The 27,962-nt window shown below is 33.7% G+C and overlaps 13 protein-coding genes across 13 annotated transcripts; 6 read left to right on the top strand and 7 right to left on the bottom strand.

Moving 5' to 3' along the window:
• Window positions 1-462: 462 nt before the first annotated feature.
• On the top strand, window positions 463-3,693 carry SRS2 (DNA helicase SRS2; the record flags this gene model as incomplete). The annotated part of the gene is made up of 1 exon (XM_071054637.1): window positions 463-3,693. The coding sequence occupies one exon, from the start codon at window positions 463-465 to the stop codon at window positions 3,691-3,693; it is 3,231 nt and encodes a 1,076-aa protein (XP_070909330.1).
• A 92-nt stretch (window positions 3,694-3,785) lies between these two features.
• GWT1 (glucosaminyl-phosphotidylinositol O-acyltransferase) lies at window positions 3,786-5,255 on the bottom strand (the record flags this gene model as incomplete). Its single annotated transcript, XM_071054638.1, has 1 exon — window positions 3,786-5,255. The coding sequence occupies one exon, from the start codon at window positions 5,253-5,255 to the stop codon at window positions 3,786-3,788; it is 1,470 nt and encodes a 489-aa protein (XP_070909331.1).
• Window positions 5,256-5,650: 395 nt separating this feature from the next.
• On the bottom strand, window positions 5,651-7,846 carry DPB11 (protein kinase activating protein DPB11; the record flags this gene model as incomplete). Its single annotated transcript, XM_071054639.1, has 1 exon — window positions 5,651-7,846. The coding sequence occupies one exon, from the start codon at window positions 7,844-7,846 to the stop codon at window positions 5,651-5,653; it is 2,196 nt and encodes a 731-aa protein (XP_070909332.1).
• Window positions 7,847-8,826: 980 nt separating this feature from the next.
• On the top strand, window positions 8,827-12,429 carry SIP4 (Sip4p; the record flags this gene model as incomplete). Its single annotated transcript, XM_071054640.1, has 1 exon — window positions 8,827-12,429. The coding sequence occupies one exon, from the start codon at window positions 8,827-8,829 to the stop codon at window positions 12,427-12,429; it is 3,603 nt and encodes a 1,200-aa protein (XP_070909333.1).
• A 978-nt stretch (window positions 12,430-13,407) lies between these two features.
• Window positions 13,408-14,400, top strand: NQM1 (sedoheptulose-7-phosphate:D-glyceraldehyde-3-phosphate transaldolase NQM1; the record flags this gene model as incomplete). The annotated part of the gene is made up of 1 exon (XM_071054641.1): window positions 13,408-14,400. The coding sequence occupies one exon, from the start codon at window positions 13,408-13,410 to the stop codon at window positions 14,398-14,400; it is 993 nt and encodes a 330-aa protein (XP_070909334.1).
• Window positions 14,401-14,668: 268 nt separating this feature from the next.
• MTE1 (Mte1p) lies at window positions 14,669-15,385 on the bottom strand (the record flags this gene model as incomplete). Its single annotated transcript, XM_071054642.1, has 1 exon — window positions 14,669-15,385. The coding sequence occupies one exon, from the start codon at window positions 15,383-15,385 to the stop codon at window positions 14,669-14,671; it is 717 nt and encodes a 238-aa protein (XP_070909335.1).
• Window positions 15,386-15,716: 331 nt separating this feature from the next.
• Window positions 15,717-17,525, bottom strand: BUD9 (Bud9p; the record flags this gene model as incomplete). Its single annotated transcript, XM_071054643.1, has 1 exon — window positions 15,717-17,525. One exon carries the CDS (start codon window positions 17,523-17,525, stop codon window positions 15,717-15,719), a length of 1,809 nt encoding a protein of 602 aa, XP_070909336.1.
• Window positions 17,526-18,600: 1,075 nt separating this feature from the next.
• Window positions 18,601-19,788, bottom strand: KSS1 (mitogen-activated serine/threonine-protein kinase KSS1; the record flags this gene model as incomplete). Its single annotated transcript, XM_071054644.1, has 1 exon — window positions 18,601-19,788. One exon carries the CDS (start codon window positions 19,786-19,788, stop codon window positions 18,601-18,603), a length of 1,188 nt encoding a protein of 395 aa, XP_070909337.1.
• An 854-nt stretch (window positions 19,789-20,642) lies between these two features.
• On the bottom strand, window positions 20,643-21,299 carry ORM1 (sphingolipid homeostasis protein ORM1; the record flags this gene model as incomplete). The annotated part of the gene is made up of 1 exon (XM_071054645.1): window positions 20,643-21,299. One exon carries the CDS (start codon window positions 21,297-21,299, stop codon window positions 20,643-20,645), a length of 657 nt encoding a protein of 218 aa, XP_070909338.1.
• A 2,316-nt stretch (window positions 21,300-23,615) lies between these two features.
• Window positions 23,616-25,226, top strand: RNJ42_04482 (cytosine permease; the record flags this gene model as incomplete). Its single annotated transcript, XM_071054646.1, has 1 exon — window positions 23,616-25,226. One exon carries the CDS (start codon window positions 23,616-23,618, stop codon window positions 25,224-25,226), a length of 1,611 nt encoding a protein of 536 aa, XP_070909339.1.
• An 833-nt stretch (window positions 25,227-26,059) lies between these two features.
• On the top strand, window positions 26,060-26,320 carry ACB1 (long-chain fatty acid transporter ACB1; the record flags this gene model as incomplete). Its single annotated transcript, XM_071054647.1, has 1 exon — window positions 26,060-26,320. The coding sequence occupies one exon, from the start codon at window positions 26,060-26,062 to the stop codon at window positions 26,318-26,320; it is 261 nt and encodes an 86-aa protein (XP_070909340.1).
• A 166-nt stretch (window positions 26,321-26,486) lies between these two features.
• Window positions 26,487-26,645, bottom strand: RNJ42_04484 (uncharacterized protein; the record flags this gene model as incomplete). The annotated part of the gene is made up of 1 exon (XM_071054648.1): window positions 26,487-26,645. The coding sequence occupies one exon, from the start codon at window positions 26,643-26,645 to the stop codon at window positions 26,487-26,489; it is 159 nt and encodes a 52-aa protein (XP_070909341.1).
• A 45-nt stretch (window positions 26,646-26,690) lies between these two features.
• Window positions 26,691-27,398, top strand: CAX4 (dolichyldiphosphatase; the record flags this gene model as incomplete). Its single annotated transcript, XM_071054649.1, has 1 exon — window positions 26,691-27,398. One exon carries the CDS (start codon window positions 26,691-26,693, stop codon window positions 27,396-27,398), a length of 708 nt encoding a protein of 235 aa, XP_070909342.1.
• Between the last annotated feature and the right edge of the window lie 564 nt (window positions 27,399-27,962).

Consider the following 27,962-nt stretch of genomic DNA (forward strand, 5'->3'; position numbering starts at 1 on the left):
CCACGTCAAAGTACTGATAATCATGATTTTTCATATGATCGTCTGTTCACGGGCAAACAATAGAGACTTGACTTCCCGAATTTTATTTTTCCATTACTTTTTGATGGTCATGTGACTATCATGTTTCACGAATTAGAAATTAATTTAATTTGTCACATGCTTATTTCGTTATATAATATTAATATTTTTTCATGTTTCTCTGAAATTTATCTCTTCTGTTTGGCGTTTTCTGCTGGAGTTTCTGTGGATGTACACCAGAAACTAGAATTTTTGTTTACCTTTTTTGATATAAAGTAACTTATTAAGCTTATACTGCATTGTATCGAAAGAGTTTACTCGATGAGCTCGGTTATTCTTCCGTACAGTCGATATATTAGGGACTAATTTTTTTGATGTGGAAGGTCTTTTGTTCTTTATAGTTTTGAACAAAATTGGCAACAAAAACGTTGATTTTTTAGGCTTATGATGGATCGTAGAGTATACGATGGAAAGGTACGAGATATTCTAGTTGGACTTAATGAGCAGCAATGTGCTGCGGTTACATATGACCATACAAAAGCATTACAGATCATTGCGGGGCCTGGGACTGGTAAGACTAAAGTGCTAACTTCAAGAGTGGCGTACCTTATACTACAACACAATATAAACCCGCATAATATCATTGTGACTACGTTTACGAACAAAGCAGCGAAGGAGATGAAGGATAGGCTGGCGGTTATGTTGAAGGACACAAGTGTAAGGGTAGGGGATATCATGATCGGGACATTTCATAGCATATGTCTCCGTATACTCGGTAGGTTTGGGCACAAAGTTGGGCTTCAGGCCGGGTGGAGGATAGTTGATGAAAAGGAGATGGAGACCATACTGACCCAGATGATAGAAAAGATGCCTGATCAGATTAGAGATTACGCGCATTCCACGGCCAGAAAGGTAAACCTCTGTCTCCCGAAACGTGAATCCAGCAAGAAAGGCAATAACGGTTCCGATGGTCCAGAATGGGAAGTACATCAGAAACTGTTAAAGAAACATATATCGCGGTTAAAGTCTAGCGCAATTTTGCCTGAGGAATATAAACGTGACTCGATGCATGATCCAGCACTGGCGTATTTCTATGAGACTTGCCAACTTGAACTATCGAAGCTTAATACTTTGGATTTCGATGACCTACTAATGTTTACTTTCAGGCTTCTAACAAAAGAACGATGTTTACCATGGATCGAACATGTACTCGTGGATGAGTTTCAGGATACAAACAGTATTCAGATTGATTTGATGTTCCTCTTGGCTCGTGGTAACCATCATATATCACGTGGTTTGACAGTAGTCGGGGATCCTGATCAGAGTATTTATGCTTTCAGATATGCGCTCTCGCATAATTTCCAAGAGATGGTGAATAAATGTCCTCTAGAATGTTCTCAAGTTATCCTAGTTGAGAACTACAGATCTTCACAAAACATTCTTGATACGAGTGAAACGCTAATAAAGCAACAGGTGAAAGGTAGAGAGAGCCGGTGCCCCTTAAAGGCACAATTTAATGCTAATATCTCACCAGTTTATATGAATTTTCCTGCTTACTTTTTAGAGGCACCATCGATAGTCAGAGAAATTTTGTATTTGAAAGCACTACCGGGTTTGTTTACATATAATGATTTCTCAATACTTGTAAGGAAAAGGAAACAAATCAAAACTATTGAAAAGTCACTCATTGAATTTAGAATACCATATAAAATTGTTAGAGGGCGGGCCTTCTGGGAATTAAAAGAAATCAGTTCAATGTTAAACTTAGTCAAGTGTGTTATTTCCGATACTGAATCAATAGCAATTATTTCTTCCTTATGTTTTCCGAATAGAGGTTTTGGTGATTCATCTGCAGAAAAAGTAAGGATGGCCTTCTCAGATAACTTTGATATGAGTGCTTATGAAGTAATTAAATTGATAGATCAAAAGAGAATTCCAATTGATATTCCGAAGAGGGCACGCGAGGTGTTGAACTCATTTATTCTGATGATTGATTTATGCCGGGATTTATGTAACAATGGTTCATCTAAGGTTTTGTCTGATATATTTGATACACTATATGAAAAATCGGGCCTAAAAACAGAGTTTTTGTATAAAGATGGTAAAAAAAAAGCTGAGATAGATGAGGGAGATCCTGATTTTAACAATCCAAGACATAAAAATGTGCTGTTACTGAAGTCATATTTTACCAATATCAACTCAGTCAGTCAGACAGAGGCTGATGATGAAACTAACGGACCTATCTTAGAAAAATCTGATACCACGTTATCCGTGAACACATATATATTAGATTTTTTGAACTCCCTAAGCTTATTCTCTGGTGATTCCTCAACTGGAGATAATGAACAAGATCCAGATAGTCCAGGATCTGTAACCATATGTACTATACATGGTGCTAAAGGTTTGGAATGGCCGGTAGTCTTCATTCCTGGTTGCGAAGATAATACAATACCTGCTATTTTCTCAGATGAAAAAGGAGGACAATCCGATGATGATGACGATGATGAATTAGAAGAAGGTACTGAGAAAAGGGAAAAGAAAAATCAAAATAGATCCCTCGAGGAAAGTATAGATGAGGAGCGCCGTATGTTTTTTGTTGCACAAACAAGAGCAAAGTACCTTCTTTATCTTTCTTCAGTAACGGATACAGAAGGTCCAATGCCCAGGGTGCGTAGTAGATTCTTAACAACTGATGTCCTGAGAACTACTGCTGATCATCAACAAGCTCTTGAAAATATTGTCAATGTTAAAACTTTGTATTCTTTGATGAATTTTAATTTCCCAGGCGATACTGATAATTTTTCTATGAAACAGCTATTAGATGATTATAAACTATTTATTGAAGATAGAAGGGAAAGACTATACTGGACTGGTAATGCTGTTCGTTCTTCAATTGGACTCGATTTGACAAAGAATAAAATGACAACCACCTCCTTACTAAATGATTTTACTACTGCATCAACTCAATTACGTAAAGAATTACAATCCAATCTGGTAAACCCAAGTCCTCGATCAATGAATTTGGACACATCCAAGAGAAGAACACTGATTACTAGTAAAGTTAGTCCTCAAAAAAAGTATGCACCACAAAACAGCAATTTCTCTCTACCTGGATCACCAAATAAAAAGAAGGAGTTTGCCCCAAGAAACTATTCTGGTGAGTTTGGTTCCCCGAATAAATCAAAGAAATATGCTCCAGAACCTGAAATTAAAAAAGATATCCAAAGTAAATATGCTCTGAGGTTTAATAATGCATCTAATGTAGAGCTTTCTGGTTTGACTGATAACAGAATACAATCTAGACCTCGCAGCATAATTGACAGGAAGAAAAAATTTGTGATTAAAAGCCAGCCAATAAACATTAATCAGGTTTCTGGTCACGTAAGAAAAATTAAAGAGGATATCGATTTTGATGACTATTCACTAAACACCACTGCATCTGAACTTTTGCATAACCCTAATAACTTGAAAGTTGAAGAGAAACCTATTATCGCTAGTGCTAAAATTTTAGCTGACGCTGCAAAAAAGAAAGGACAAGACAGAAAAACCAAAGACACGCCTATTGATGGAATAAAGAAAGAGACTTCATTATCACAGTTCGATATATTTTCTCAACTTAGTAGAGCAAAGAAGAAAGCTAAACTCAATGATTCCGAAGTCATTATAATTGACTGATTCACGTTAATTACACGGTAAATATATATAAGTACTATCTTCATGATAACGCTGTTATAATAATAATATTCATCACCATAGGTAAAATAATTTTATAACTTGATAAAAATTTTTCTATTGTATAAAAACCACGAAACAAGTGCTAGATATGCAGCGTATGCTAATAGTACAGATATACTCACATAAGCATTGGCATCAATAGTAGACATAGACATGTTGATTAACCCAGTAGTAACATTTGAGAGTAAGAACATGGCCAGACCATTGCAGTTCATAGATTCCAATAAGATGGGTAGTTTATAGTTTGATGCACTATTTCCAAACATTTTATCTACAAATGCATATCCTAGAAGGAATCCAGTATTATATGTAGCAACCCATATAGTATAAGGAAGATTGGCAAATCTGCGGGATACAGTATTTGGATGGATATTAGATATTATTTCGAAGGTAACAAAGAATATGCAAAACCAAATAAAGAGACCTGTAATTGGACTAACACTTGTAAGTCTGGTCCATTTAGACCTTTGTTGATTCTTATCTTCTCCTATAACTTGCGTAGAACATCTATAGAGGTTATTCACAGTCTTTTTGTTTCCAAGAACAAAGAAACCTATTGTTTGACCCCATAGAAAAATAGAACAATAACCTATGAAGGAAACAATACCTTCTCTATTAGCGTTGAAGATATTGGACCGGTCGGATAAGATCAAATAGTTCAAAAACTTATCATCCTTTATCATAAAGTATTCATAACATAGTGAGAATGAAAGAGCAAATATGCATTGTGGTATGTATGCCGTCAGTGGATCGAGAATGACCAAAACCGGAGGTAATAACGAAAGAGTTATAAAGAAATTCCAGTGGACACCATATTCAGTCACATGTTCCTGATATTCGAGATTCTTCACAAAGTATAGTCTACAGAGCCCCAGAACTAATAGAGTAACACCAGATCTAAAGCCTCCAATAATTTTTTTAATTGCTGATGTTTTAGAGTTGCTAGGTCTCAATTTCTCTTTGAACAAAGCTCTAGCAGAGACAACCCCATTGCTAAATACAAACGAACCAACACCTAAATCCATTAATGAAGTACCCCAGGTTTCCACTTTCGCAAATCTTCTTGGAAAAATTTCAAAATCCACAGCCAGAATTGCTAGACATGTTATAATCAGCATTCCACTTCTATAAGCACTTAAAAATGGTTTCTTTTCTAATAGAAAAGGATCTTTTTTATGCTGTTGAGTTTCTTCAGTTTTCGAGGATTTTATGCTACTCCTAGACCAGTAGTTGAATCCGAATAAGTATATGGATGGAAGAACCAGTAAATTAGTTAATAAATACGCATCTGAGGAATATATGGTGATGGATAAGAGCAATGCTACCCAATTAAGACAAAAATCTACCAATGTAGATACTGAACCATCTTGGCTGTAGTATCTAATTATATTCCAGCAGAAATAACCCGTCAGTGCAACAGATGTTACGATATTGATCTCCATGATAGAGCCACCTTCGAGGCCCGTTACAAAGGCTTCTTTTCTATCTTTCAGCGTCGACATTTAAGAGGCTTTGATGAAACTGCTTATTACACCAGTATTATTTAGCAGTTATAATATCATTCAACAATGACACATGCTATAGCCCTATTAATATTTTAATTTATCTTACCTTACTTTTTTCTCATAATCTGTTTTTTACATTTTAAAGATTGAAGAGACGCGAAAAAGCATATCAGTGATTCATCGTGAAGGTTCCAAAACATAAAAAGTTCTTATTTTTAAGATTTAAAATATTAAGATGTAAAAATTATCTATTATCTTTTTTTACTATGCTAATTAAATTTATATAAGAACTAATATTATATAGTTATTTCTATGCACTATGCACAGTAATGCTGGTTGTCATGAAATTTACGTAAAATATATTCACAGTCCCTCTATCTATCCTTCTTCAGTTAATTTTTCCTTAGCTCTTCAGAGATAGTTCCATATGTAACTTGAGTTTGGTTAATATTCTCTTGATTTGCGTAAGGTATATTACTATGCTGAAGTTCATTGTTAATGCTGCTTCTGTTCATATCCTCTGACATGACACTTCCCCAACTAGTAGTACGGATTATATTAGGAATCCTTTTTTCGTGATCCGAATTTCGAAGGTCGTCATTAATACTATCCAAATCAGAATAATGTCTGGCTGCTGTTTTTATGTCATTACCTACCTTAACACGTTTAAATTTAATAATGTCATTTGTAGAGTCTTGTTTAGTTTTGATATTAATCTTTTCTAGAAGTTCAGATGTTGTTCTCTTTAGGCTCATGTTACCTGACATAGTATTCGTATTAGCTTTACCTGTATTTGATGAAAGAACGGCCTTATCAACTATATTGCAATGTTCCTCAGTGCTTTTCTTTACGAGCTTAAATTCAAAGTCAGCCTTTTTCCCCCTTGGGGCTAACACCAGCCAATGGATATTATTCAGAAGGATACGAATTCCTTCTCCAGCCTGTCCATCAACCAATTTTTTTGACTGCTTAAATATCTCCACAATAAAACCCGGAGTTGCCATAGGTATACAATGATCTTCTTTAATATACTGGATTTTACGTTTCAGAGAATTTCTGAAAACTTGATTTGTATGAGTTTGACTTATAGCACACTCATTAAATAAATCCATATAATAGTTATTCCACAGGGGATGCGTCTTTGTTATACTTGGTAAGACAGCCAGATTTACCAAAAGTAAGTCGGTCGATTTATCTAGATATTCTGAATATTTGATACCCATGGGTTCCAGAGCTTTCAACATCTTTACCAGGTGAAGCAACTCAACTCCGCTGAATCCCGTAATAGAAACAACAAAAGGATCACCTAATTTATTAGATTTCCTATTGCATAAAATTTTGAAATTGTTTGTAGCCATGAATGGAGAGGACCAACAGTCTATCGGGAGTAGAAGCTTTTTATAGTGTAGACATCTTTCTATAAAAAATTCGGTCACCACAGTGTGTTTTTGTTCATCTATCATTTCATTTAGTTCGTCCAAAGGTTTGGAACTTGGTAATACTAAAATGCATCTACTACTTTCGGACTCCTCCACGGTATCTCCGCCATTCTGTAGAATCACTTTCCTTAGAATCATGCTATGCTCTTCCTTAAAGCTCTTATGAACCTGAAATTTTATGCCAGTAAAGATAGCATTCGAGTCAAATCTATCTTCTTCTTCTTTTATTATCGGTATATCGTTCTCTAATGCACTTGTACTTAGATGATTACTAGTTCCTGGCGCATCTTTGTTCATTACCTTCTGCCATAGCTTGTCTCCATGTGGTTTTAAACGTTTGGACACCGATTTTTTTCGGAGTACTTCTTCTTCATCTTCTTCAGGTATGAGCCTACTATTGTTTGTTATTACATTAAAATTATCTAAATCATCCCAACAATCACACGAGTCCCTTCCGATCTCCTTAAAATCTTCTATATGAACTGCAAATTCTAACAGGTAGTAAGGATCATATTGCAATGTAGCATTTCTCTTGTAACAGTCTAGCAACCATTTCTGGTGTATCACTGGGATTCCATCTTTCCTGGCGGCTTCCACACGTACCCCATGGGGTTCGTCGGTGATGAATACAACTTGTTTCCCAGCAAATTTACGTTTCGCGTCTGACATGAAATGTTTTGATATACATTTACAACAGTTCATATGGGAGCATAGTTCTTCGAGTTCTTTAACGTTAGCCTCATCACTGTTATTAATTCTTCCGATGAAAACTACATAATCTGTCATCGGTGCCAACGTATGTCTCCTCCTCAACAAATCCAACATCCTTGTAGGTTGATCACCGCTAACACCACTCATACTGTGGTCCTTACCCTTAGAATCATATGTGATATCTTCACCTGCTAGCCACAAATGGTATAACTCTAACACGGCATTGCAATCCAAAAATACCATGTCAGCCCTGTTCCGCACCGCAAATTCATACTTATCAGTCCTACGCTGTACATCACCCACAATTAAAACATTTACCTGCGAGGTAAGATCATAACTCAGCAACCCACCGAGCTTCAATATCTTCTTGCTAATAGATTTAAATAACGGCTCATCGAGACCAGTACAACAAAAAGTAATACGTGCAAAAGGTCTCATGAAATCAGGACAAGTTTTTTTTTTTTTGTTACTTTGCTAAGTATCAACCTCGATCTTCTATAAGTATTACATATTCTAAACATAAATAGTATACGCGTTATACATAACTACAATATCTTTATTAATTTTTATTGTTTACATTTGAGTTACCCTAATAAAAAATAAAAAAAACAATTTACCCTGAACAATAAAAAATGTTTAAAATCCTTACCCTGTTCATGTGGCTGTAGTAAATTGCTTTCTCCCTAAGAAAGATAGATTTTTCTCCTTTCGCCCGAACCATTTGAGGCACGAGTATATTTTTTCAAAGGCTCAATTTCCATTGGTCCGGGAATCATATTTTTTTTAACTTCTCCCAATAAAGAAAGACAATTTCCGAAGAAGAGCCATATTAAGAAAGAAAAAAAAAAAAAAAAAAAGAAATGAAGGGCACTTCGAAGACGTGACCCGATTTTTCGGAAATCCCGGGATAACGAAAATAATTACAAAAAATAAAAAGAAGATAAAGATTATACGTCCCTTTCTAAGGGAAATATCTATCGGAGTTTGTGAAAATGGTTAGTTTGTGTTTGTTTGTCCTCTCGGGGACTCATTAGATTTTCTTTATTGTCTGTTTTTAATACTTTCTTTTTCGTTTCGTCATTGGAAGGTTTTGTTTTGCAAGATGTTTTTTTTTGTTTTTTTTGGGCAGAAAATGGTATTTTTTTTTTTTTAAGGGATCGACGTCAAACTTCAGCGGCTAATGCAGATCTTATATAAGGAATACAAAGGTGATTTATAAGTTTGAGAGAAGAAACTTTTTAAACTTAAACGTAAATTAATGTCGGGGGGGAAAAAAGTAGAAGAAATGAAATAAGTTATATATCACAGTACAAATAAAAACAAGGTAAAACAAACAAACATAAAGGATGAAAATATAGCTCTCCTCTATATTATAATATAAACAATAACCCAAAAAAATAGAAAATAAAAAGCCAGTTATGAGTGATAAAACAGAGAAGATTTTGCTCGTGGACAAAGTGAAGAAACGACACTCGCAGGCGTGTGATCGGTGTAGGTTGAAGAAGATTAAGTGTGATGGGTTGCAACCGTGTTCGCAATGTAGTAAGATAGGGTATAACTGTATAACATCTGATAAGTTGACAAGGAGAGGGTTACCGAAGGGGTATACTGAGTTGTTGGAGAAAGAGGTTGTCAAGTTACAACAGATATGCAACGAGATTATACTAGATGAGACTCTGGATAGAACAAGGATCTTGGAAGTGTTGAAGGCATCTAATTATAAGAGTGGAGAATCTACTGGCAATGCTAATGGCAGTAGCATGAACAATAATGAAAATATAGGAAAAAGGAAGCTGGCCTCATCATCTTTAGAGGTAAGTCTGGAGAATGAAACTAAAGGGCTGAAATATGAAAAGGGTGTTAGAGAAGGGGAAGAAATACCAGATGATGTTGACGAACGAGAGGAGAGGACAGATTCGCTGAAAAATAATAATGCTCAGGAAGACGAACAAGATGGTGGAATTTTTGCTTTTATCAATGATACCTTTCATTATTACAATAATTACTACTATGTAACTCCCACCCAGGAGCAATTCTCCACCAATTTTTCCAATAATTATTTAGGTCATGCTACTTGGCATCTCTTAAATGGTAATATACATCCAAGTAAAGCTTCAGAAGACTCTAGAACGAAAACCAAATACCCGGATACTAGTTTTGTAGCTGATAACACATGGCTCCGAGAGTTTCAAATAGACACTATGGTTGAAATTCTACAACTAAACTCCCAGTTTTTATTACCTCAATTTCTGTTAGTCAGATACAAATATAACATGAATCAACTAAAAGAATTACTAGAACTTTCCCTAGAGCAGTTCTTTAAGTCACAGAATTCTTTAATACCGCTGCTATACCCTTTAGAATTCTGGAAAGAAAAATTACTTCAACAGATTACTCTGTGTACTTCAACTCAGTACAGTAGTGTGTTCAATACTATGTCTAATAATCCTATCTCATCACCTTCACTAGAGAAGAAGTTATGTGTGGTAGACAACAACCCTATCATTCTATTAACATTAATATTTATTATCCAGATAAATTGGTCTTGTTTGGATGATTATAAATTATACCAATGCTCTAAGATAATTTTTTCAACAGCTGCTAAAAATCTATCTACCTTTCAGAGCCTTCTATTATCAACATTTTATTTTATGGGTAGTTGCGACATGAAACATAACTGGTATCATGATGTAATGAAAGCACAAAATGGTGATGCCTATATAAAAGAAAATAAGAAACCTAAATCGCAGAAAAACCTAAAATTAAGCTCAAATCTATGGGCAACAGAGTTTCTTCACATTGTATATTCGCATGTGTTAGATATGGGACTCTTTATTAACTACAAAAACTTGATTCCTATGACTTTTGATAATAGTCTATTATCTGTGAACAAGCACTCATCAAAAAAAAATAAAGCTACCAACAATAACAATAGCTTAATGATGATTGATAATGGCACTGAGTCCTCAGAAAGAACGATAGTCGCTTTCTGGTGTTTTCAATTTTTAGATTCTTGGTGGTCCTTAATACAAGGTTTACCAAAATCGAACTTCCTAATCAATGAATTCCATCCTAAATCGATCAAAAACCTAGGGCTTCCTCAACTTAAAGCGTTTTCACTTATACTTGAGTTCATTGTTAATACTCTTGATGGTTGTAACATGTTGCATACATTATCAAATGGTGGACGCCATAAATTAGCCCAAACAACTGAACAGTTCCATAACATTCTGCAAAAATGGAAGCTATATCATAGCATAAAGGATCATGAAGAACTACACGAGTCTCAGTTGACAACCTTGTCTACTTCAGAATATTATTCGAATCTTGATATATTTTTGACAAAACCAGACATAGTAGAAATTCAGCTAACCCTATATTATTTAATAATGGCGTTATTTGCTGACACGAGAATGATTACTAGAAAACACTCGGATCAGTTTTCATATAATCAATCTTTCGATACTTTTGATGAATCTAATAAGAACAATCGAAAATCTGGTATACTGCCCACTGAAGAAATATCATACGAAATCATTTCCATATATTTGTTATTATTGCTTAATAAGGATATGATTGAACAACCACAACAGTTCAATGTCCTGCATATTCTCCCTTGTGATTCATTAGATTTAATCAAGTTATGTTTACATAACCTTTATCAATGGTCTATATCTCCTCAACAACCTAACGAGTCAGACCACCAAGTGAACTGGAAATTCAACAAATTCCAAAAACTCTTAACCCAATGGTGCCAATTATGGTACTTAGATGAAACAAAAGACCCACTTCTTCAAAAATTGGTATTGGGTTACAAATTAAAACTAGAAAAATCAGGAGATTTCAATGATGCTAATTTTAACCTACAGAAAATCAAGTATTTTACAGAAGTGGTCAACTTCAATGCCATCGCAAGAACAAACCTAGTTAAATCAAGCTCACATGCTAATATGAATCAGTTTAATATTTTTGAGAACATGAATATGGATTCTAGATTTATGTCTCCACTGTTAAACAGCAGCATTAAACTACCATTACTTCAAGAGTCTAAGAGCTTCTCAAACTTGAATGGCAACAATAGCAACAACAATGAAGGAGTCGGACTAGGATTAGCTTCGACAAACTTTATATCAGGTGAATCCAATGATATGCTTTCCAACACTGGTGCAAATGGCTCTATAAACTTGCAGAAATACAAATCTAGACCAATTTTTACGCAGGATGAGACCGATGATGGGTATGCAGAAGATGATGATGAGGATGATGATGATAGTCCAAACAATGCCCCTTTAGAATTCAACACAGCCAGAAGGTCATCTTTATTTCATCAAAAGCATAACCAGCCACCAGTCTATCATAAATACAAAGAGAACTTGGAACGCACCAAGCAAGTTACATTCTCTAAGGATCCTAAATCTCCAACGGCGGAAAATACTGAAAATAACAAGAGGAAAGTAGACCATATTATACTGAATGAAGAAAAAGACCAGAAACGCAGGAAGTCAGGTCCAATTAGCGCTATGACCGAAATTAAACCAAGAGATCCGAAATACTCTAATGACGAAGAACATGCACAAGATCAATCGGAAAGGATATATAATGCAGAAAAATACAACAAAGAGAATATCTACAATCAAAATGTGCTGCCTCCATTGTCATTTTTAAATGAAGTCCCACCTTCTGAGCAAAAGATGTTCATGACTCAAGGCAGCCTAGTCAATAAAAGTGGCTCAAACTCAACTACATTGATCCCCAGCCTTAATGACCGCGATAAAGCACCTAGTCCTAACAATAATAGCTCGATTAATACAAGGAAACTTCTTGAAACACCAAGAACTTTTTTAAACATGTTTCTACTAAATACGAATCCAAGCTCTAGTAATGACAAGGGGTCACCAACCAGTCTAACGCTGTCACATAATGTTTTGAAAAATGATAATGTGCTAGGACCCTCAAAAAGAAATACATCAAATTCATCAATAAATTCATCAGCAGTCGGGACACCTCCTGATAAATTGTAACACACCCATACTCGCTGAGAAATACTGTTGAACTTGTGCCATTATAGGAGTGAAGCTTAAAATTTTTAAATTGTATGGAGAAAAAAAAAAAAAAAAAAAAAAAAATAGAAACACTTTAATCAATTTTACATGCAATTAAATGTAAAGATGTAAATATAAGCATTGCAATAGTTTAAGAACCGTTATCCCCCAAAATATTTATTTATTAACTCCGCATACATTAAAAAAGACGTTTACTAAATAAGCATTTGTAAAAATAATAATCATATATTCTTAAGATCCCTTACCTTAATCGTGATCCCTACAATATCTTTTTTTTTTTTTTTTACGTATTTTGTTAATTGATGAATATAAGTCATGAAAATGAGGATTTCGAAAAATTAAATGATATGGCAACACCGAACTTGCAATGGCAGTAACTGCACCTTTCCAAAAAGTGTTTTTTTTTTTTTTTTAATTTCTTTCTTTTCTTTTATAATATATCTATAATTTTTTTTTTTGCCCCTACGGAGGAGATAGCAATAGTTGTATTATTGCTAGTAGGGAAAATTTATTGCAACTAGTACATCTCAGAAAGAAATAAAGAAAGAAAAAAAAGAAATCTAACATATACTTCTCTTTCTCTATTAATTTTGTGCTCATAGTATCTCCTGCACTATTTACAAAGATTCTCAGTTAGAATTACTAGGGAGCCAAATAAATAAAAAAATTTTCGTATCTATAAATTAGTCTAATGTACTACATTTTGACACCTTAAATTTATCACGTGTAATATTCTCCTTAGTAGAGTTCTAGACCCTCTCATTACAGGGAGTTATGGGTTAATATAATTTAGTAAACAATGATGGTTAATTGAGATATTGTATATATATAATACTCCTTTTAATAGTTTCTAATCTTATCTTGAATTAACTGTCCACCTAGTAGAAACTCCGGGAAAAATTGTTAAGTCCGAAACATTATCAAAACTATATAAAAATGACGAGAGATACTGGAGTTCCAAGTACTTTGGAAAATTTAAGAGCAGCAGGTACTAATGTAGTTACAGATACCGGTGAATTTGAACTAATTGCCAAGTTTAAACCCAGAGATTCTACCACCAATCCATCATTAATCCTTGCTGCAACCAAGAATCCAGCTTATAGACCCTTGATCGATGTTGCGATTGCATATGCGAAGGAGAAAGGTGGTTCTATTGATGAACAAACTAACAACGCGGCTGACCGATTATTAGTAGAATTTGGTAAAGAAATACTAAAAATTATACCAGGCGTAGTCTCGACAGAGGTCGACGCTAGATTATCCTTTGACACAGAACGTACAGTCAATAAGGCACTTCAAATCATTAAGCTGTATGAAGAAAATGGTGTCCCAAAGGAAAGAGTCTTGATTAAGATCGCATCTACTTGGGAAGGTATTCAAGCTGCTAGAGAACTTGAAAGTAAGCATGGTATCACGTGTAACTTGACTCTATTATTCAATTTTATTCAGGCTGTGGCTTGTGCTGAGGCCAATGTTACTTTAATTTCGCCATTCATTGCGAGAGTACTTGATTGGTATAAAGTACATACAGAAAACAAGTATACTATCGATAATCACCCCGGTGTGTTGTTTGTCAAGAAAACTTACAACTACTACAAGAAACATGGGTATAAAACCATCATCATGGGTGCTTCTTTTAGAACCTTGGAAGAAATTAGAGCTCTAGCTGGCCTTGATAATGCTACTTTGGGTATCCCCTTATTAGAGAAGTTAGCAGATTCAAACGAGGAGGTCGAACGTGTATTATCTGTAGAGAGAGCTCAAAGAGATGGTGTTGAAAAGATTTCATACATTGATAATGAGTCAAAATACAGATACGACTTCAATGATGACCCAATGGCTGTGGAAAAACTATCTGATGGTATTAGAACTTTCTCTGCCGACACAAATACTCTATATGCATTATTGAGAGAAGAATTGTCCAAATAGCCACCTAGATAAAAATCTCGTATTTTAATGTCAAATTGGTATTTTTATTTCATCAGTGCCATCATTCTAATAATAAATACATATTAATATTTTAGTTTAATCTTGAGTACGTTCCATAAATAATGTTTCCTCTATACTAAAAAAATTGGATTTACTATATCAAGCTCACTATCATTGCAATGGCGTATAATCATTAAATATCATAATTTCTATAGATTTATGTATGACTCTTAAAAGAGAGAGGCTACTTTATTTATTTTTTATTTGGTCATAGAATATTAATTGGTTTATGTTCGATCTTGTGTTTTCTCAGCATTTTCCGTGGTTTACGTAGAGAATCCGTTTTCTCTACACCATCATTTGCCAGCATTTTTAATAATTTTATATTTTGATTGATATTAGGTTCAATATTTTTTAATGGATAATTGAGAGCTTTATCTGGAGTGAGCTCTTTATTAACTCTTGTAGATTTATCTATAGTAACATTTACCTTCTTTTTTAAACTTTCCTTAGAAGGATTGAAAGCTCTAGGTTTTGTAAATTGTTTATTAAATTTTAAAGCTAGTTGCGATCCAGATAGACCAGACATCGTTTCAGCAGGTTTTTTGTCATTCACAGTGGATCTGATGGAAATCTTTGGTATAACAGCAGGTTTACGTTGATCGGGTTTAGAGTAATTTCTCCTTTTGTTAGGGTGCCCATCGTTATTCCTATATTCAGTAATGATATCTTCAATAATAACCACATATCTGCTAAATATCTTATGTTCAGAACTACCAAATCCCGCTGGATCAAGGACAAGGTCCAACTCTTTTATATTCGTAATATATCCACTAGACAGCATCGCAGCTTCAGGATCAGAATACAGTATAAATTTATTATTTTCAGATTGATATTTGAGTTTTCCGTCCTGCCATGTTTTGTGTTTCTTCTTTATCTGGTCTGTATATTGACAACTATATTCACGCACTACAGGTTGTTCCATTATGGTTTTGTTTTCATGTATTAATATTTTTTGTTAGCTGCTAAATATTATTATTAGCATTGGTGCGCAATAGAGTGCTGAATCCTTTTATGATTATTCGATGACTTATATTATCGTATCATTATAGAAAAGTATCACAGTCTTTTTTTTTTTTTTAAGTTCAATCTTTCAATTTTTCAAATTTTTTTTTACAGGCCTGTTGATCCAAGAATAAAACTATCTATAAGGCAATACCAAGGCAAACTGCATTACAATTACAATTACAAAGAAAACCAATTGATTGTGGAAAAAGTAACGTATCTTTGTTTCTTTAGCAATTGTTTATATTATATTATCTTGTAAGCCCGACACCAAGACCTACGGCTATACCTGTAAAGGCCGCTAAGAGTTCGATTATTCCAAAAAGCAAACATGTTGACCTTAACCATCTCATATCTACATCCCATATAAACCCCTGATAAAGAAAGTCTCTATTTTTACGAGACATGACGATCTTCATTAATCTGAAGTCTGATATACCGCAGTTCTTTCCTAGCCCTATCCAGAAGAAAAAAGGTGGAACCAGTATACAAATAATGATTAATATAAGTATTCTCCATGGACTGTAGACGTCCGAAAATGACTTTCCATTGCTTTCTGAGGATCTCATAGAAAATATGTCAGCATATTGAATTGGTAGGTATAAGTTGTTGTACTCCGAATTATTTACCGCTTCCAATAATCTCTCCTCATCATAGGGTCTGTTTTTACCATGGCTATAAAGATTATCCTTGGATAATAGGTTAGTTGTACTATTATTGTTATCTGTGAGCTCTTTTTGTTGACTATTCCGGATGACCTGTATTGGTGAATAAACTTTTGGGGCTATTTGTTGTTTACCTATTGTTCCATAACCAGAACCTATTAAACTTCTTCTTTCACTGACTACTGAAGAAGCGGTAGATGGGGAATGTGTTTCGCTCTCTTCTCGTATTACACTATTAATAGATGAAGAGTCACTACTACTAATAGAATCCACTTTGAAAAGACCTGACCATAAAAACTGGCTATCTCTCATGTGATTTAATAATTCTGCCTCCTCCATTTGAGCTCTATCTTGAGAATTTCTTGGAGAACGTTCCGGTGAATGTACAGCTGTTTGGGGTGGTGTTGGCATCTGAAACTGTGCCGCCTGCTTGGGTAAAGGTGTTGTTATAATTTTTGGCATTTCTGGACTTTTAAACTCTTCTTGTAGCATTCTCACTGAATCCTCAATGGTTAAACTAATACTTGGACGTTTTACATTTTCAGGTGATCTGGGTGGTAATGGAGATTGTATTAATTCCGGTGAGCAAATGCTTATTTCAGAACCCTTTAAGAATAATGTATTATTTTTAATAGTTGCTGAATTGCCTTCAGGTGACTCCTCCAGTGGACCAACCTCACTTTTATTATCATCACAACCTTTGTTTACCAACATATTAGTAGCTACTGTACCAATACTACTCGAACGTGAAACTCCTATGTCTGACTTTTCGAAACTGTAAGATTCGTCTGACTTCTTAGACTCTATTAAAACGGGCTCCCCAAGTATTTTAGTTTCTAGGGCATTGATTTGTTCCCCTCCAGCAGTGTCTTCAAAGTCATCAAACTCCTCCTGGTTCTCCTCAGATGGGTATTTTTGTTGTTTCATACCATGATGATATTCTTCTCCTTCATGAGATATATATCCATTTTCATCCTCATTGAGGACCTCTTGTTGAGTCACAAGTAATTCTATTGGTAGTGGCTCGAGTTGATCTTGTGCTCTAAATTCTATTGTATCTTCTAGAATAGTTAAGAAATCGTCTTCTGGATTGTTTATTATTACTTCTGTTGGGGCTGTGTTAGATTCTATGTTATTAGCAGCAGTTGTAAGATCCTGTGACGACAAAGGTAGTATGGAAATATTTTTATCACTGTCAGAATGCTCGGCAGATGAGAGCAGCGCTGAATCGTTGATCATAACAGCATACCCTCCAGTATCTGAAAGAGAACCGGTTGAGGGAACCTCGATAAAGAGTGGCTGGTTAGGACTTTCAGTAGAATCTTCCAATAGGTAAGAATGATCATCATATGTTCCAGTAGAATTTGAGTTTGAATGGGATGATGTATTTGGCATTTAATGATATTTTTGTTGAAGTAATAGTTAAAGAGTGACGAGTATTTTTTATTTTTATGGCTCTAAAATAAATAAGGACTGAATTTAGTTGGTATAATTTATTTTTGTAATATTATATTTCTGCTTCTCTAACCATACAGTAAAATATCTATGTTCTTTTTAAATGAGTGGATTTGTTTTTTTTTCCAAAGTAAATGAATGAATAACAGTTTTGTGTTTATAATCTTATAAGACTTATTTCAATTAAGGTTCTAGTTTAAGGATATAATACTGAACTGAAGTAATGTTTTAAAAATCTATGTCTTTTATAGGACGGTAAAAGGATAAATGAAAAATGATCTAAAAATACACGTCAACCTATATCTTTTGAATTGGGAATGTTATACACAGTGAAATATTGAAACATAAATATGTTCTATTAATAATATATATTAAATAACTTTTATAAAGATTATTTTTAATTTTCCAGTCGATTTCTTGATTTTTTGACTAGAATACTTAACTTAGTAAAGGTAAATAAACAAAACAATAACAATAACAATAACAAAAGTAATTTGTAAATAGTCAATTCTAAATTTATTCTCATTAAAGACTAATTTTAAGTAATCTATATCACTATGAGTATGCAAATACATATTTTAATGCTGGCCCTTAATTATACCCGCCTAAACAGATAGTTAATGCTGGTTTGCTCATTTGTTACGAGAGAATGTGCCCGCATTTCCTCAGCTGGGTACGTTAACAGTGACCAAGACCAGCAAAAATAAAAAATTATGCGGGTGTATTACTTGTTATTATATGATGACTAGTAACTATTCTCTTATTGACATAATTGCTTTAAAAGTATTGCATTATCACTCCTGTTCCTGATTTAGTAGTCCGCGTTAATATTTTCATCTTTCATAATCTTGCTTCTTAATTTGTTTTCGCGGGTTATAGTCTACAAATAAAAATAGATCATATAAGAGGGCCTATTCCCATTCCAAGAATAAGAATAATGCAAGCGTAGACCCTTGTACATACATGTAAGAAAGAAAAAGATCAAAAATAAATTTTAAAAATAAATCATTATTATCTATCTATGAGTCGGAGTAAGCATTTCGTGGTACAAAATTTCCCTTAATTTCGAACGAGTCACGTAGGGCTTTGCACTATTCGTTTCATCATTAGGGCCATTAAAATTTTCCATACAATTGTCCAATTGCCAAAACTCATCGCCTTTGAAGTTCAATGGCGGGAAGTCTGGTTCATCCTTTGGGTCATGATAAGTAGCAAGGAAAGGATGCGCCAGTGCCTGCTCGGCAGTAATCCGTCTCTTTGGATTAAAGGTTAAGAGTTTATCAAGAATATCTAATAACTGTTCATTATCGGTACCCAGCATTTCTGCCCAGTTTTTCTTCTCAAAATGGGGAAGATTCATGATATAGTCCTTCGCTCTACCATAATTGATATCTTCTATGTCGGATGCAGTAGGACTACCAAGTATCTCTAAGATAAGTAAAAGCTGGTGATGGTAGTCCTTCCCTGGAAATAAAGGTTTCCGAAGTAGCATTTCAGCTAAAACACACCCACATGACCAGATGTCTATAGCAGTGGAGTAATCTTGGAAATTTAACATTATCTCTGGAGCTCTATACCATCTAGTTGCAACATATTCTGTTAAAAACCCGACGTTGTTACCTTTCAAACCCGAGTTCTCATCATCTGGATCATATGTACGAGCCAGGCCAAAATCGCATATCTTCAAGTCGCAATTAGAGTTTAACAAGATATTTGAGGGTTTCAAGTCCCTATGTATCACTTTGGCTGAGTGTATTGCCTTCAATGCTCTTAAGATTTGGTAAAGGAAATATTGTATGTGATCGATTGATAAAGTATTTGATGAGGATAATATTCTTGAGAGATCTGTCTCCATTAGTTCCTGCACAAGGTAAATCTCCTTGAAATTAATCGCCTGCATGGGTTTAATCTTTTCGAATATAGTTATAATATTTTCATGGTTGTTGAAATGAGATAATATCTTTATTTCTCTAATAGTACGGATCAAGGCCACTTTGGCAATATTATCATGCTCGTCTTCATATTCTGGTACTTGAGAACCATTTTCCGTAGGTGGATTGTCAGGAAATCTGATCCTTTTTATGGCAACCCTGTTCCCAGATGGTAGATGAGTCGCAGAACACACAATACCATACGATCCTTCACCGACTAAATCCACTAATTTATATTCCTTAGGTATATTAAATGTAATAGTCCTCGGCATCGTTCTTTGTTATTTTGATCTAAGTACCTAATTATTAGTAATATTTTAGATTTTTTTAGTGCTTTTCTATCCTTCTAAATCCTTATGAATATATTAAATATAATTCGAGTACCCATATATATACCCATTTCATCAATATAGTTATAAAAAAATAAAGAAGTCTTTCTTCTATAGCAAAAATACAGTATTAATTTAAAAAAGAACGCCAAAACCCATGATTTCCACCTTTGATTCGTTATTTTTCAAGGCTAACCTTCCTTAAACCTTTCTTTTTTCATTTCCTGTAAGTCCTACTTTGAAATTTTAAAAATATTGTAATTGTACCGTCTCTGCGCACTTTCTATGACAAATTCTATTTATAGATCGTTATGAACAGTATATTTAAATTATAGCATATTGAATAGTGTGAGAGTTGGTGAACCCAGTTGTGAATCGATTAAACTGCTACTTATAGTAGTATTACTCGTTCATAGGATTTTATTAAGTACATAATTGAGGGTGGGGGATGAGTAGGATGAACATTATATTTTATTTAAGACTTCTAATTTAAAAAATTCATTATTATAAGTGCTTGTAAAAACTAATAGTCTTATCACTAGCAAGTAATATTTTTTATTTAATAAATACGTAAATGTATTTTAGAGAATGAATAGAATACGAAAATAACCGGGATAAAATATATTGGGAGGTATAACTTTTTTTGTTAACTTTTTAATGCATTTGATTTAACGTTTTTGCAATATCTTAAACTTTTTCTTAATATTTTCCGTTTGTTTATTTGTATTTCATCTTTATATTAGAATACAATCTCTTTATTGGTTTGGTATTTCAATTTCTTTTTTTTTTTTTTTCGTCTAACTGATCTGAGCACGAGTAATCCCTGGGATAGATATTCTTAGTCTGTGTGCGAACGCTAATTTTGGCACCACACCTACAAGGATCGTTAGTGCTAAGTTCCACAAGAACATACTTAAAGAGTAGTCTGCATAATGTGTACTGACCAAGAACAATGCGATGGGTACTGCAAGTAGAAACTTCCTAGCTGGGGTGAATAACGTCTCGTGGTCGAGTTGCTCCCACATTGTCAAGTTATCAAATGCACCACCGTTAAATTCAAATGGTGTCCCCTTAACCAAATGGAACATCACGTAGAATCCCACAATGTATGTCGTGTTGGTCAGGGTCCAGGACCATTCGGAGTCTATACCAGGCAATATATTGTAAAACATCTTAAGAAGAACAATCACAACGATATGTATAATCCACGCACCTCGCTGGTTTACCCAAGAGGCATTCATATTAGGTAAAAGCTGCTGATCCATCTCGTCCTCAAAAGTCTCTTGTTCCACATGCGATATTATAGAAGAAGACCTCCTTCTTCTATGATCCTTAACTGGATCCGCAGCACTAGTCGAAACTTGACTACTACTCCTCAATCTAGTATCACCAGTAGTCTTAACCTTATTAGAAGACCCATGATATGATGGAAACGGTCTTAAATTTTCACTCATTTCTAATTCTGTTCTTTTTTTTTCTTTTTCCTGTTTTTTTTATTGGTAGTATAAAGAAGTTCTTTTAAAAATACCTTTTACTTTACTTTTAGCTATTTCTATATTGTATAGTATATGATATTTTTATATACCAATAGTTTATAATATAAGTCTTCTCTCTCTCTTGTGAATTTTTTTTTTATCTTCCCTTTATTTTTTTTACCATTAAAAAAAAACCTTCGTTTTCTTTTTTAAGCTTTCTTCTGGTTTTTATCATTTAAGCCCTTTTAAGTAAGGAACACCCATTTATAAAGAAAAAAAACGGGGCGAAAAGAAAGAAAGAAGAAGAACTTTTTTGTTTTTACTCAATACGCCGCCCACCGCCAAAAAAAAAAAAAAATTTTTTTTTTCTTCTTAGCATAATAGATATACCTCAATACGTGTTATCACGTTTTCTATTATCTTTGATATTATCGATTTTAATTTATGGTTTTGTAATAAAAATAAAATGTGTTTTTATTTAAAATATTATATGTGTATATAAACTGTAATAAATCTCTAATTTTTTTTTTATTTATTTAACTTTATTACTAATTTTATTTTTTTTTATTTATTTAACTTTATTACTAATTTTATTTTTTTTTCTTCATTTATCATAGTGTAGTAATGTCACGCGAACTGTCACTGTATACGAATTTTATTATTGGGTGTTAAAAAAATCGCAAAAATTTTTCTGATGATATATGTGGTTCTGGTTCGACAAAAAGTGGTATAGAAGTTTTAATAGGTTTGTTTATTTTGTATTTTATTATTACTATTTCTATTTAATTTAATTTATTGCAATATTCCGCAATTGGTAGTTTAACTCCCTCCCACTTTTTCCGAAGGGAATAAAAGATGTGTATTATAATTTTTTTTGCTTCCCTATATCTCGTCGATCTCTCCCGCCTCAATCCTCCGTACAGTTTTTTCTTAGAGATGTCAGTATTCGTACAATATTATATAGAACGAGAGAGAGAGGAAAAAAACAGGAAGCGAGAGCGAGATGAAAGTGGCTCCCCAAAGAATGCTATGCACAAAGAAGGGAAGAAAAAAAATATATATAGATTGGATGGTACCTAATTACGTAAATATAAGAGAGACAAAACCTGTCTTAGAAAGTACCTTAGAAGTAGAGGGAAATGAATAAGTAAATAAAAAACTTTCATTGATGATAACATGGGACAAAGGTACCCGATTATTACATCTGGGACAAATATATAGTAATACAAGGACATTTCCGTTGGAGATTAGTAGCGAATGAAGGATTTAAAAAAAAAATAAAAGTGTTAATGCACCAAGCTTGACTTGTCGCATTAAGACAAATCCTTTTTTCAACTCTCTCTTTGTCTTCTACTAGTGCTTTTTGTCGATGACTGTTAGCACTGAGACAACAATACTAAACACCGGGGATTACCTGGTGCGATGAGACAGAAATCACAGAAAGTTACGTATTTCATTTAATAGTATTGTATATAATATAATGTTTGAAAGGAAAGTAATTGAAAAAGCACAAGAAAAAGAGTGTTGCAGAGTCGTACTCTTTTTTTTTCTTCTTGTTTTTCTTTAACTAAATGATAATGGGATTAAAGAAGAGAGAGGGGAGAAAGGAAGAAAGAGAGAAAGAAAAAAAAAAGATCGGAAGTACGAAAATGTAATCAAAGGGAAATAAGAGAAAGAGAGAGACAGTAGCAAACGAAGAAGAAGAAAAAAGTTTTCCATATGGATAACTGATGACAGGTTTACATGCCCGGCTATGCCACATACATACATATAAAGAAAAAAATAAATATATATAAGAGAGAAAGAAAACCGAATTGTAACTTAAAAAGAATTCTTTCCTGAGGTATGATTTTTTTTTCTTATAATTAATTTTATTTATTGTATATTATTTTTTTATTTATTATTTAATTTATTTATTTAATATAAAATAATAAATAATAAAGGCAAGAAACTAGTAGAGCGATTTTAGCTGATATCTAACTGATTATTCAAACCCATAGTTCTTTCACTTTTTTTTATTATCTATTTTAGCTTAAAATAATAATAATTATACTAGAACTTTTCCTCCAATTCTATTTTCTCTCTTTTTTTGGTGGCTGTCCCTTTTTCCTGCGCTCTTTTGACCAAGTTTCTGTTGATTTTCTCGTTTAGGGTGATCAAAATATAGCGCGGTAAAAAATATTTTTTAAAAAATAAAAATAAATTAATTTAATTATAATAAATTAAATTAAATTAATTAATAATAAATTTTTTTTATTCAATTGCAATAAAAAAAAATTATATTAAAAATAAAAAATGTTTGCAAAGTTTTTTACTAACAAAAAAATTATTGAAGAAGAATCGATTGGGGAAACTCATGATGATGTCGAGAGGAAGGAGTCCACGACTCTGACTCATGATACTGAGTTGGGTGAGGATTCTGGTGAGTACTCTGGTGAGTACTCTGATGTGTCCAGTCAACACCATAAGAACTTCTTCGATAAATTTATTGATTTCGCTAATAGTCTTAATGCTGAGACTAAAGGTATTGAACCCATCACGGATGAGGAGAAAACCAACACCTCTGTCTTTAACACTGCTCTTTTATGGTTTAGTGCTAATCTTGTCTTGGCTTCCTATGCACTAGGTGCATTGGGACCAATTGCCTTTGGTTTGAATTTCGGTGAGAGTATTTTGGTCATTGTATTTTTCAATTTACTAGGTATTGTCACTGTCTCCTATTTTTCCGTGTTCGGTGCAGAATTGGGTTTGAGACAAATGGTCTTATCCCGTTTCCTTGTCGGTAATTTACCTGCAAGATTCTTCGCTTTGCTAAACTCTATTGCCTGTGTTGGTTGGGCTGTGTTGAACACAGTTGCTGCTGGTCAATTGCTACACATGGTTAACAGACATGGACACAACATCCCAGTCTGGGCCGGGTGTCTTGTCATCATGGTTTCTACTGTTCTGGTTTCCTTTTTTGGGTACAGGTTTATTCATTTGTATGAAAAGTGGTCGTGGGTTCCCAACTTCGCTGTTTTCTTAGTTATTATTGCTAGATTAAAGAAATCACATGAATATAAGGATACCCCCTGGACTTCCGGCCCAACTACCGCAGGTGGAGTTCTCTCTTTTGGTTCCGTCTTGTATGGTTTTGCCGCCGGTTGGACTACATATGCTTCCGATTACACTGTATATATGCCACGTGATACAAACAAATACAAGATCTTTTTTTACTTGACTGCTGGTTTGTCACTACCTCTAATCTTCACACAGATCTTGGGCTCTGCTTCTGGGTTAGCTGGCTTAAACAACCCAGAATGGTTAGAGCTATACAAGGAAAACAATATCGGTGGTTTGACCTATGCTATCTTGGTTCCAAACTCCTTACACGGATTTGGTGAATTCTGCTGTGTCGTTCTAGCTATGTCAACTATTGCAATTAATATCCCAAATATGTATACAATTGGTTTGTCGGTTCAAGCTTTTTGGGAGCCACTAGCTAAAGTCCCTAGAATCTTCTGGACCATTTGTGGTAGTGCTGCCGTCGTTGGTATCTGTGTACCAGCATACTACTACTTCATTGGTTTCATGGAAAACTTCATGGACTCTATCGGTTACTACTTGGCTATCTACATTGCTATTGCCCTTTCTGAACACTTAATCTACAGAAGAAGCTTTAAGAATTACAATGTCGATGACTGGAACAGATGGGACAAATTACCAATTGGTATTGCCGGTTTACTGGCCATCTTCATCTCCGCCTTTGGTGTTGCCTTAGGCATGTCACAAACTTACTGGACTGGTGAAATTGCTAGACGGATTGGTAAGGAAGGTGGTGATATTGGATTTGAGATGGGTTTTGGCTGGGCTTTTGTGGCTTACAATGTCTTTAGACCAATCGAATTGAAATACATTGGACGTTAACGAGCCACCGAAATATCAAGAGCAATTTTACTTCTTTCTATTTCTTTTCTATAAAAGAAAAAAAAAAAACCTAATACTAATATAATACAATTCGTCAAAGAGAGAGACTCTTCTAAAAATTTTATTTTTTTGTTTATTTTAGAATCTCCTTACCTTAATTTTCCCAATTATCTTTTCCTCTACCCCGTTTTATTGATTATTTTATTTTTCTTTCTTTAACTTAAGGAATATCCTTAATTTATCTCCTTTCTTAACATAACAGCTGTCTCTAAAATCTTTATGTTAACTTATTTTTTTGCTACTCTGTTTTTGTTTTTATTTTTATTTTATTTTATTTTTAATCTCTTTGACAAAAATATCTAATTAAATATATATACATTTATATATCGAATACTGTAACTATGACAACAATAAAATAATTGACTCTCTAACCCTAAAAAAATTTTAGATTCTTTGCAATTTATTTTTAAATATTTACGACGTAATAATTATTTTCACGAAAATTATTCTCATCATCATATAATAATATTAGCATGGACGATTGAAAATAAATAAGTCACGCATACTATCGCTAGATACGAACAAGCCAGAAAAATAAGAAAAATTCGTTGTGGAGAGATTTCATCGCAGTTTCTCCTTCGATGGCCCCCGAGGAGAGGGGAAGAAGGCAGAACTTCGGCTGGGTACGGGAAAATTTCCGGTACCCTTTTTACCATGTTTAACAAGTATATATAAATATGTATATGTATATGGTTATTCTGAAATCAATTTCTTTTTCTTAAAATGGTTTTTAAATCGAGAGTACAGTGTAGTAAAAAGAGAAGAAATAAAAAATGGTATCACAATTGTTTGAAGAAAAGGCTAAGGCTGTTAACGAGCTTCCAAAGCAACCATCTCAAGATGAGATGTTGGAATTGTACGGTCTATATAAGCAAGCCACTGTCGGTGACAATACTAAGGAAAAGCCAGGTATCTTCAACATGAAGGACCGTTACAAGTGGGATGCGTGGGAGAAGTTAAAGGGTATGTCTCAAGAGGAAGCCGAAAAGAAGTACATCGAATTGGTCGACCAATTGATCGCTAAGTATAATTAAAAAGTTTTATTTATAAAAAATATTTATAAATACTACTTTCGCCTTGTTTTATCATCACTCCCACATTTTTAATTATATATAATAATTAATAAATTGTTTAGAGCTATAACTATTTAACCTATTGTCGATTTAAGCCTGTTGAGTTACTTTTTTTTACCCTTAAAGCCTAACCGTGAGAAGAAAGAGCTACATGCCAAAAAATAAAAAAAAAATAAAAAAAAAACATAAACAAAAAACAAAAATTTACGTGAAGAATATCTTGATATATAATTATTTGTAAAAGAGCTATAGTTTTGTTTTTTTCAGCCCTGTAATTGAGATACATGGTAGCTGCGTTTTAATAATACGGTTTGGGGTTGGGGAAAAAATAATGAATGTTACCACTAATGCAAATATCATTCCATTCGATGATACGTATATATTGTATGATCCCGAGGATTTCTTGTCTTTTTTAAGTGCTTATTTTTCATTACTTCCGATATTGATCCTTACATTTTATCTATCATGGTTTATTATTACAAGGGAATTGGAAGCTTGCATTATAGCTCTCGGACAGCTCTCCAATGAAATCATGAATAACATTGTTAAAAACATAGTTAAACAAGATAGACCGTACTGGGTTGGAGATTCCTTCCAAGAAAATTCAATTAGGTCTGGGTATGGGATGCCTTCAGCTCACTCACAATTTATGGGTTTCACACTTGCGTATTTCACACTGTCCTTGATTGTTGTCCCATTGAACACTAATAGAATCCGATCAAAATTTGAGTCGATTGCATTGGTAGCAGTGCTGTCTCTACTCTCTGCATCTGTGACCTTTTCGAGAGTGTACCTGCACTATCATTCTGTAGAACAAGTACTAGTTGGTTTCACGCTGGGAATGTTCAATGGCTCTGCTTATCTACTTGCAGTGAGGATAGTTAGAAATCTGGGTATATGGGATTGGATGATTAATTTACCGATTGCCAGAATCTTATATATGAAAGATACATTTAATTTATTTCCAGTAACACTCAAACAGGAATATACATCCTACTGGAATAAGAAGAATGATGGAAAGGTGTTGAAAAATAGTTAAAGGTCTATAATAAAAAGCAAGACATAGAACTTAGAGATAAGAGAAAGTACGTCTTCGTAGAATGTCCTACCATTTCTTATTCTCCTAATATAATAGTATTAGATAAAAACGTCCTTATAATGATTAATAACTTTGCATTGATATGACTAAAAAAAAAATAAAAAATAAAAAGAGGAATGTCTAAACTATTCTTGATATGATTAATAATATCACTTGATTCACATTAAAATAAAGTGAAAAAAGAAAATTATATTGATGTATAGCCCCTCCCGGGACTCGAACCCGGATCACATCCACCGGAAAAATGTATGCTAACCATTGCACTAAAGGGGCATGTCAAATTTTACTAAACATAGTAAGCTTTGTTGATCCATGTATGAGGGGAAAAATATAGCATCTTATAGTAATTTTTAACTAATTTATCACATGATATAAGGTTTGTTGTCCATGTCGGCAACTTCGGAGGAATTGGACTATTAATGACAATAATAATCGATGTTTCAATAGCAGATTATATTATTAGGTAATAAGTTCAAGGTGGAGGATTTAACATAAGTTGTATAT

Source organism: Nakaseomyces bracarensis (assembly GCF_045282275.1).
Source record: "Nakaseomyces bracarensis strain CBM3 chromosome Unknown Scaff13_0, whole genome shotgun sequence".
NCBI classification, from domain to species: Eukaryota; Fungi; Ascomycota; class Saccharomycetes; order Saccharomycetales; family Saccharomycetaceae; genus Nakaseomyces; species Nakaseomyces bracarensis.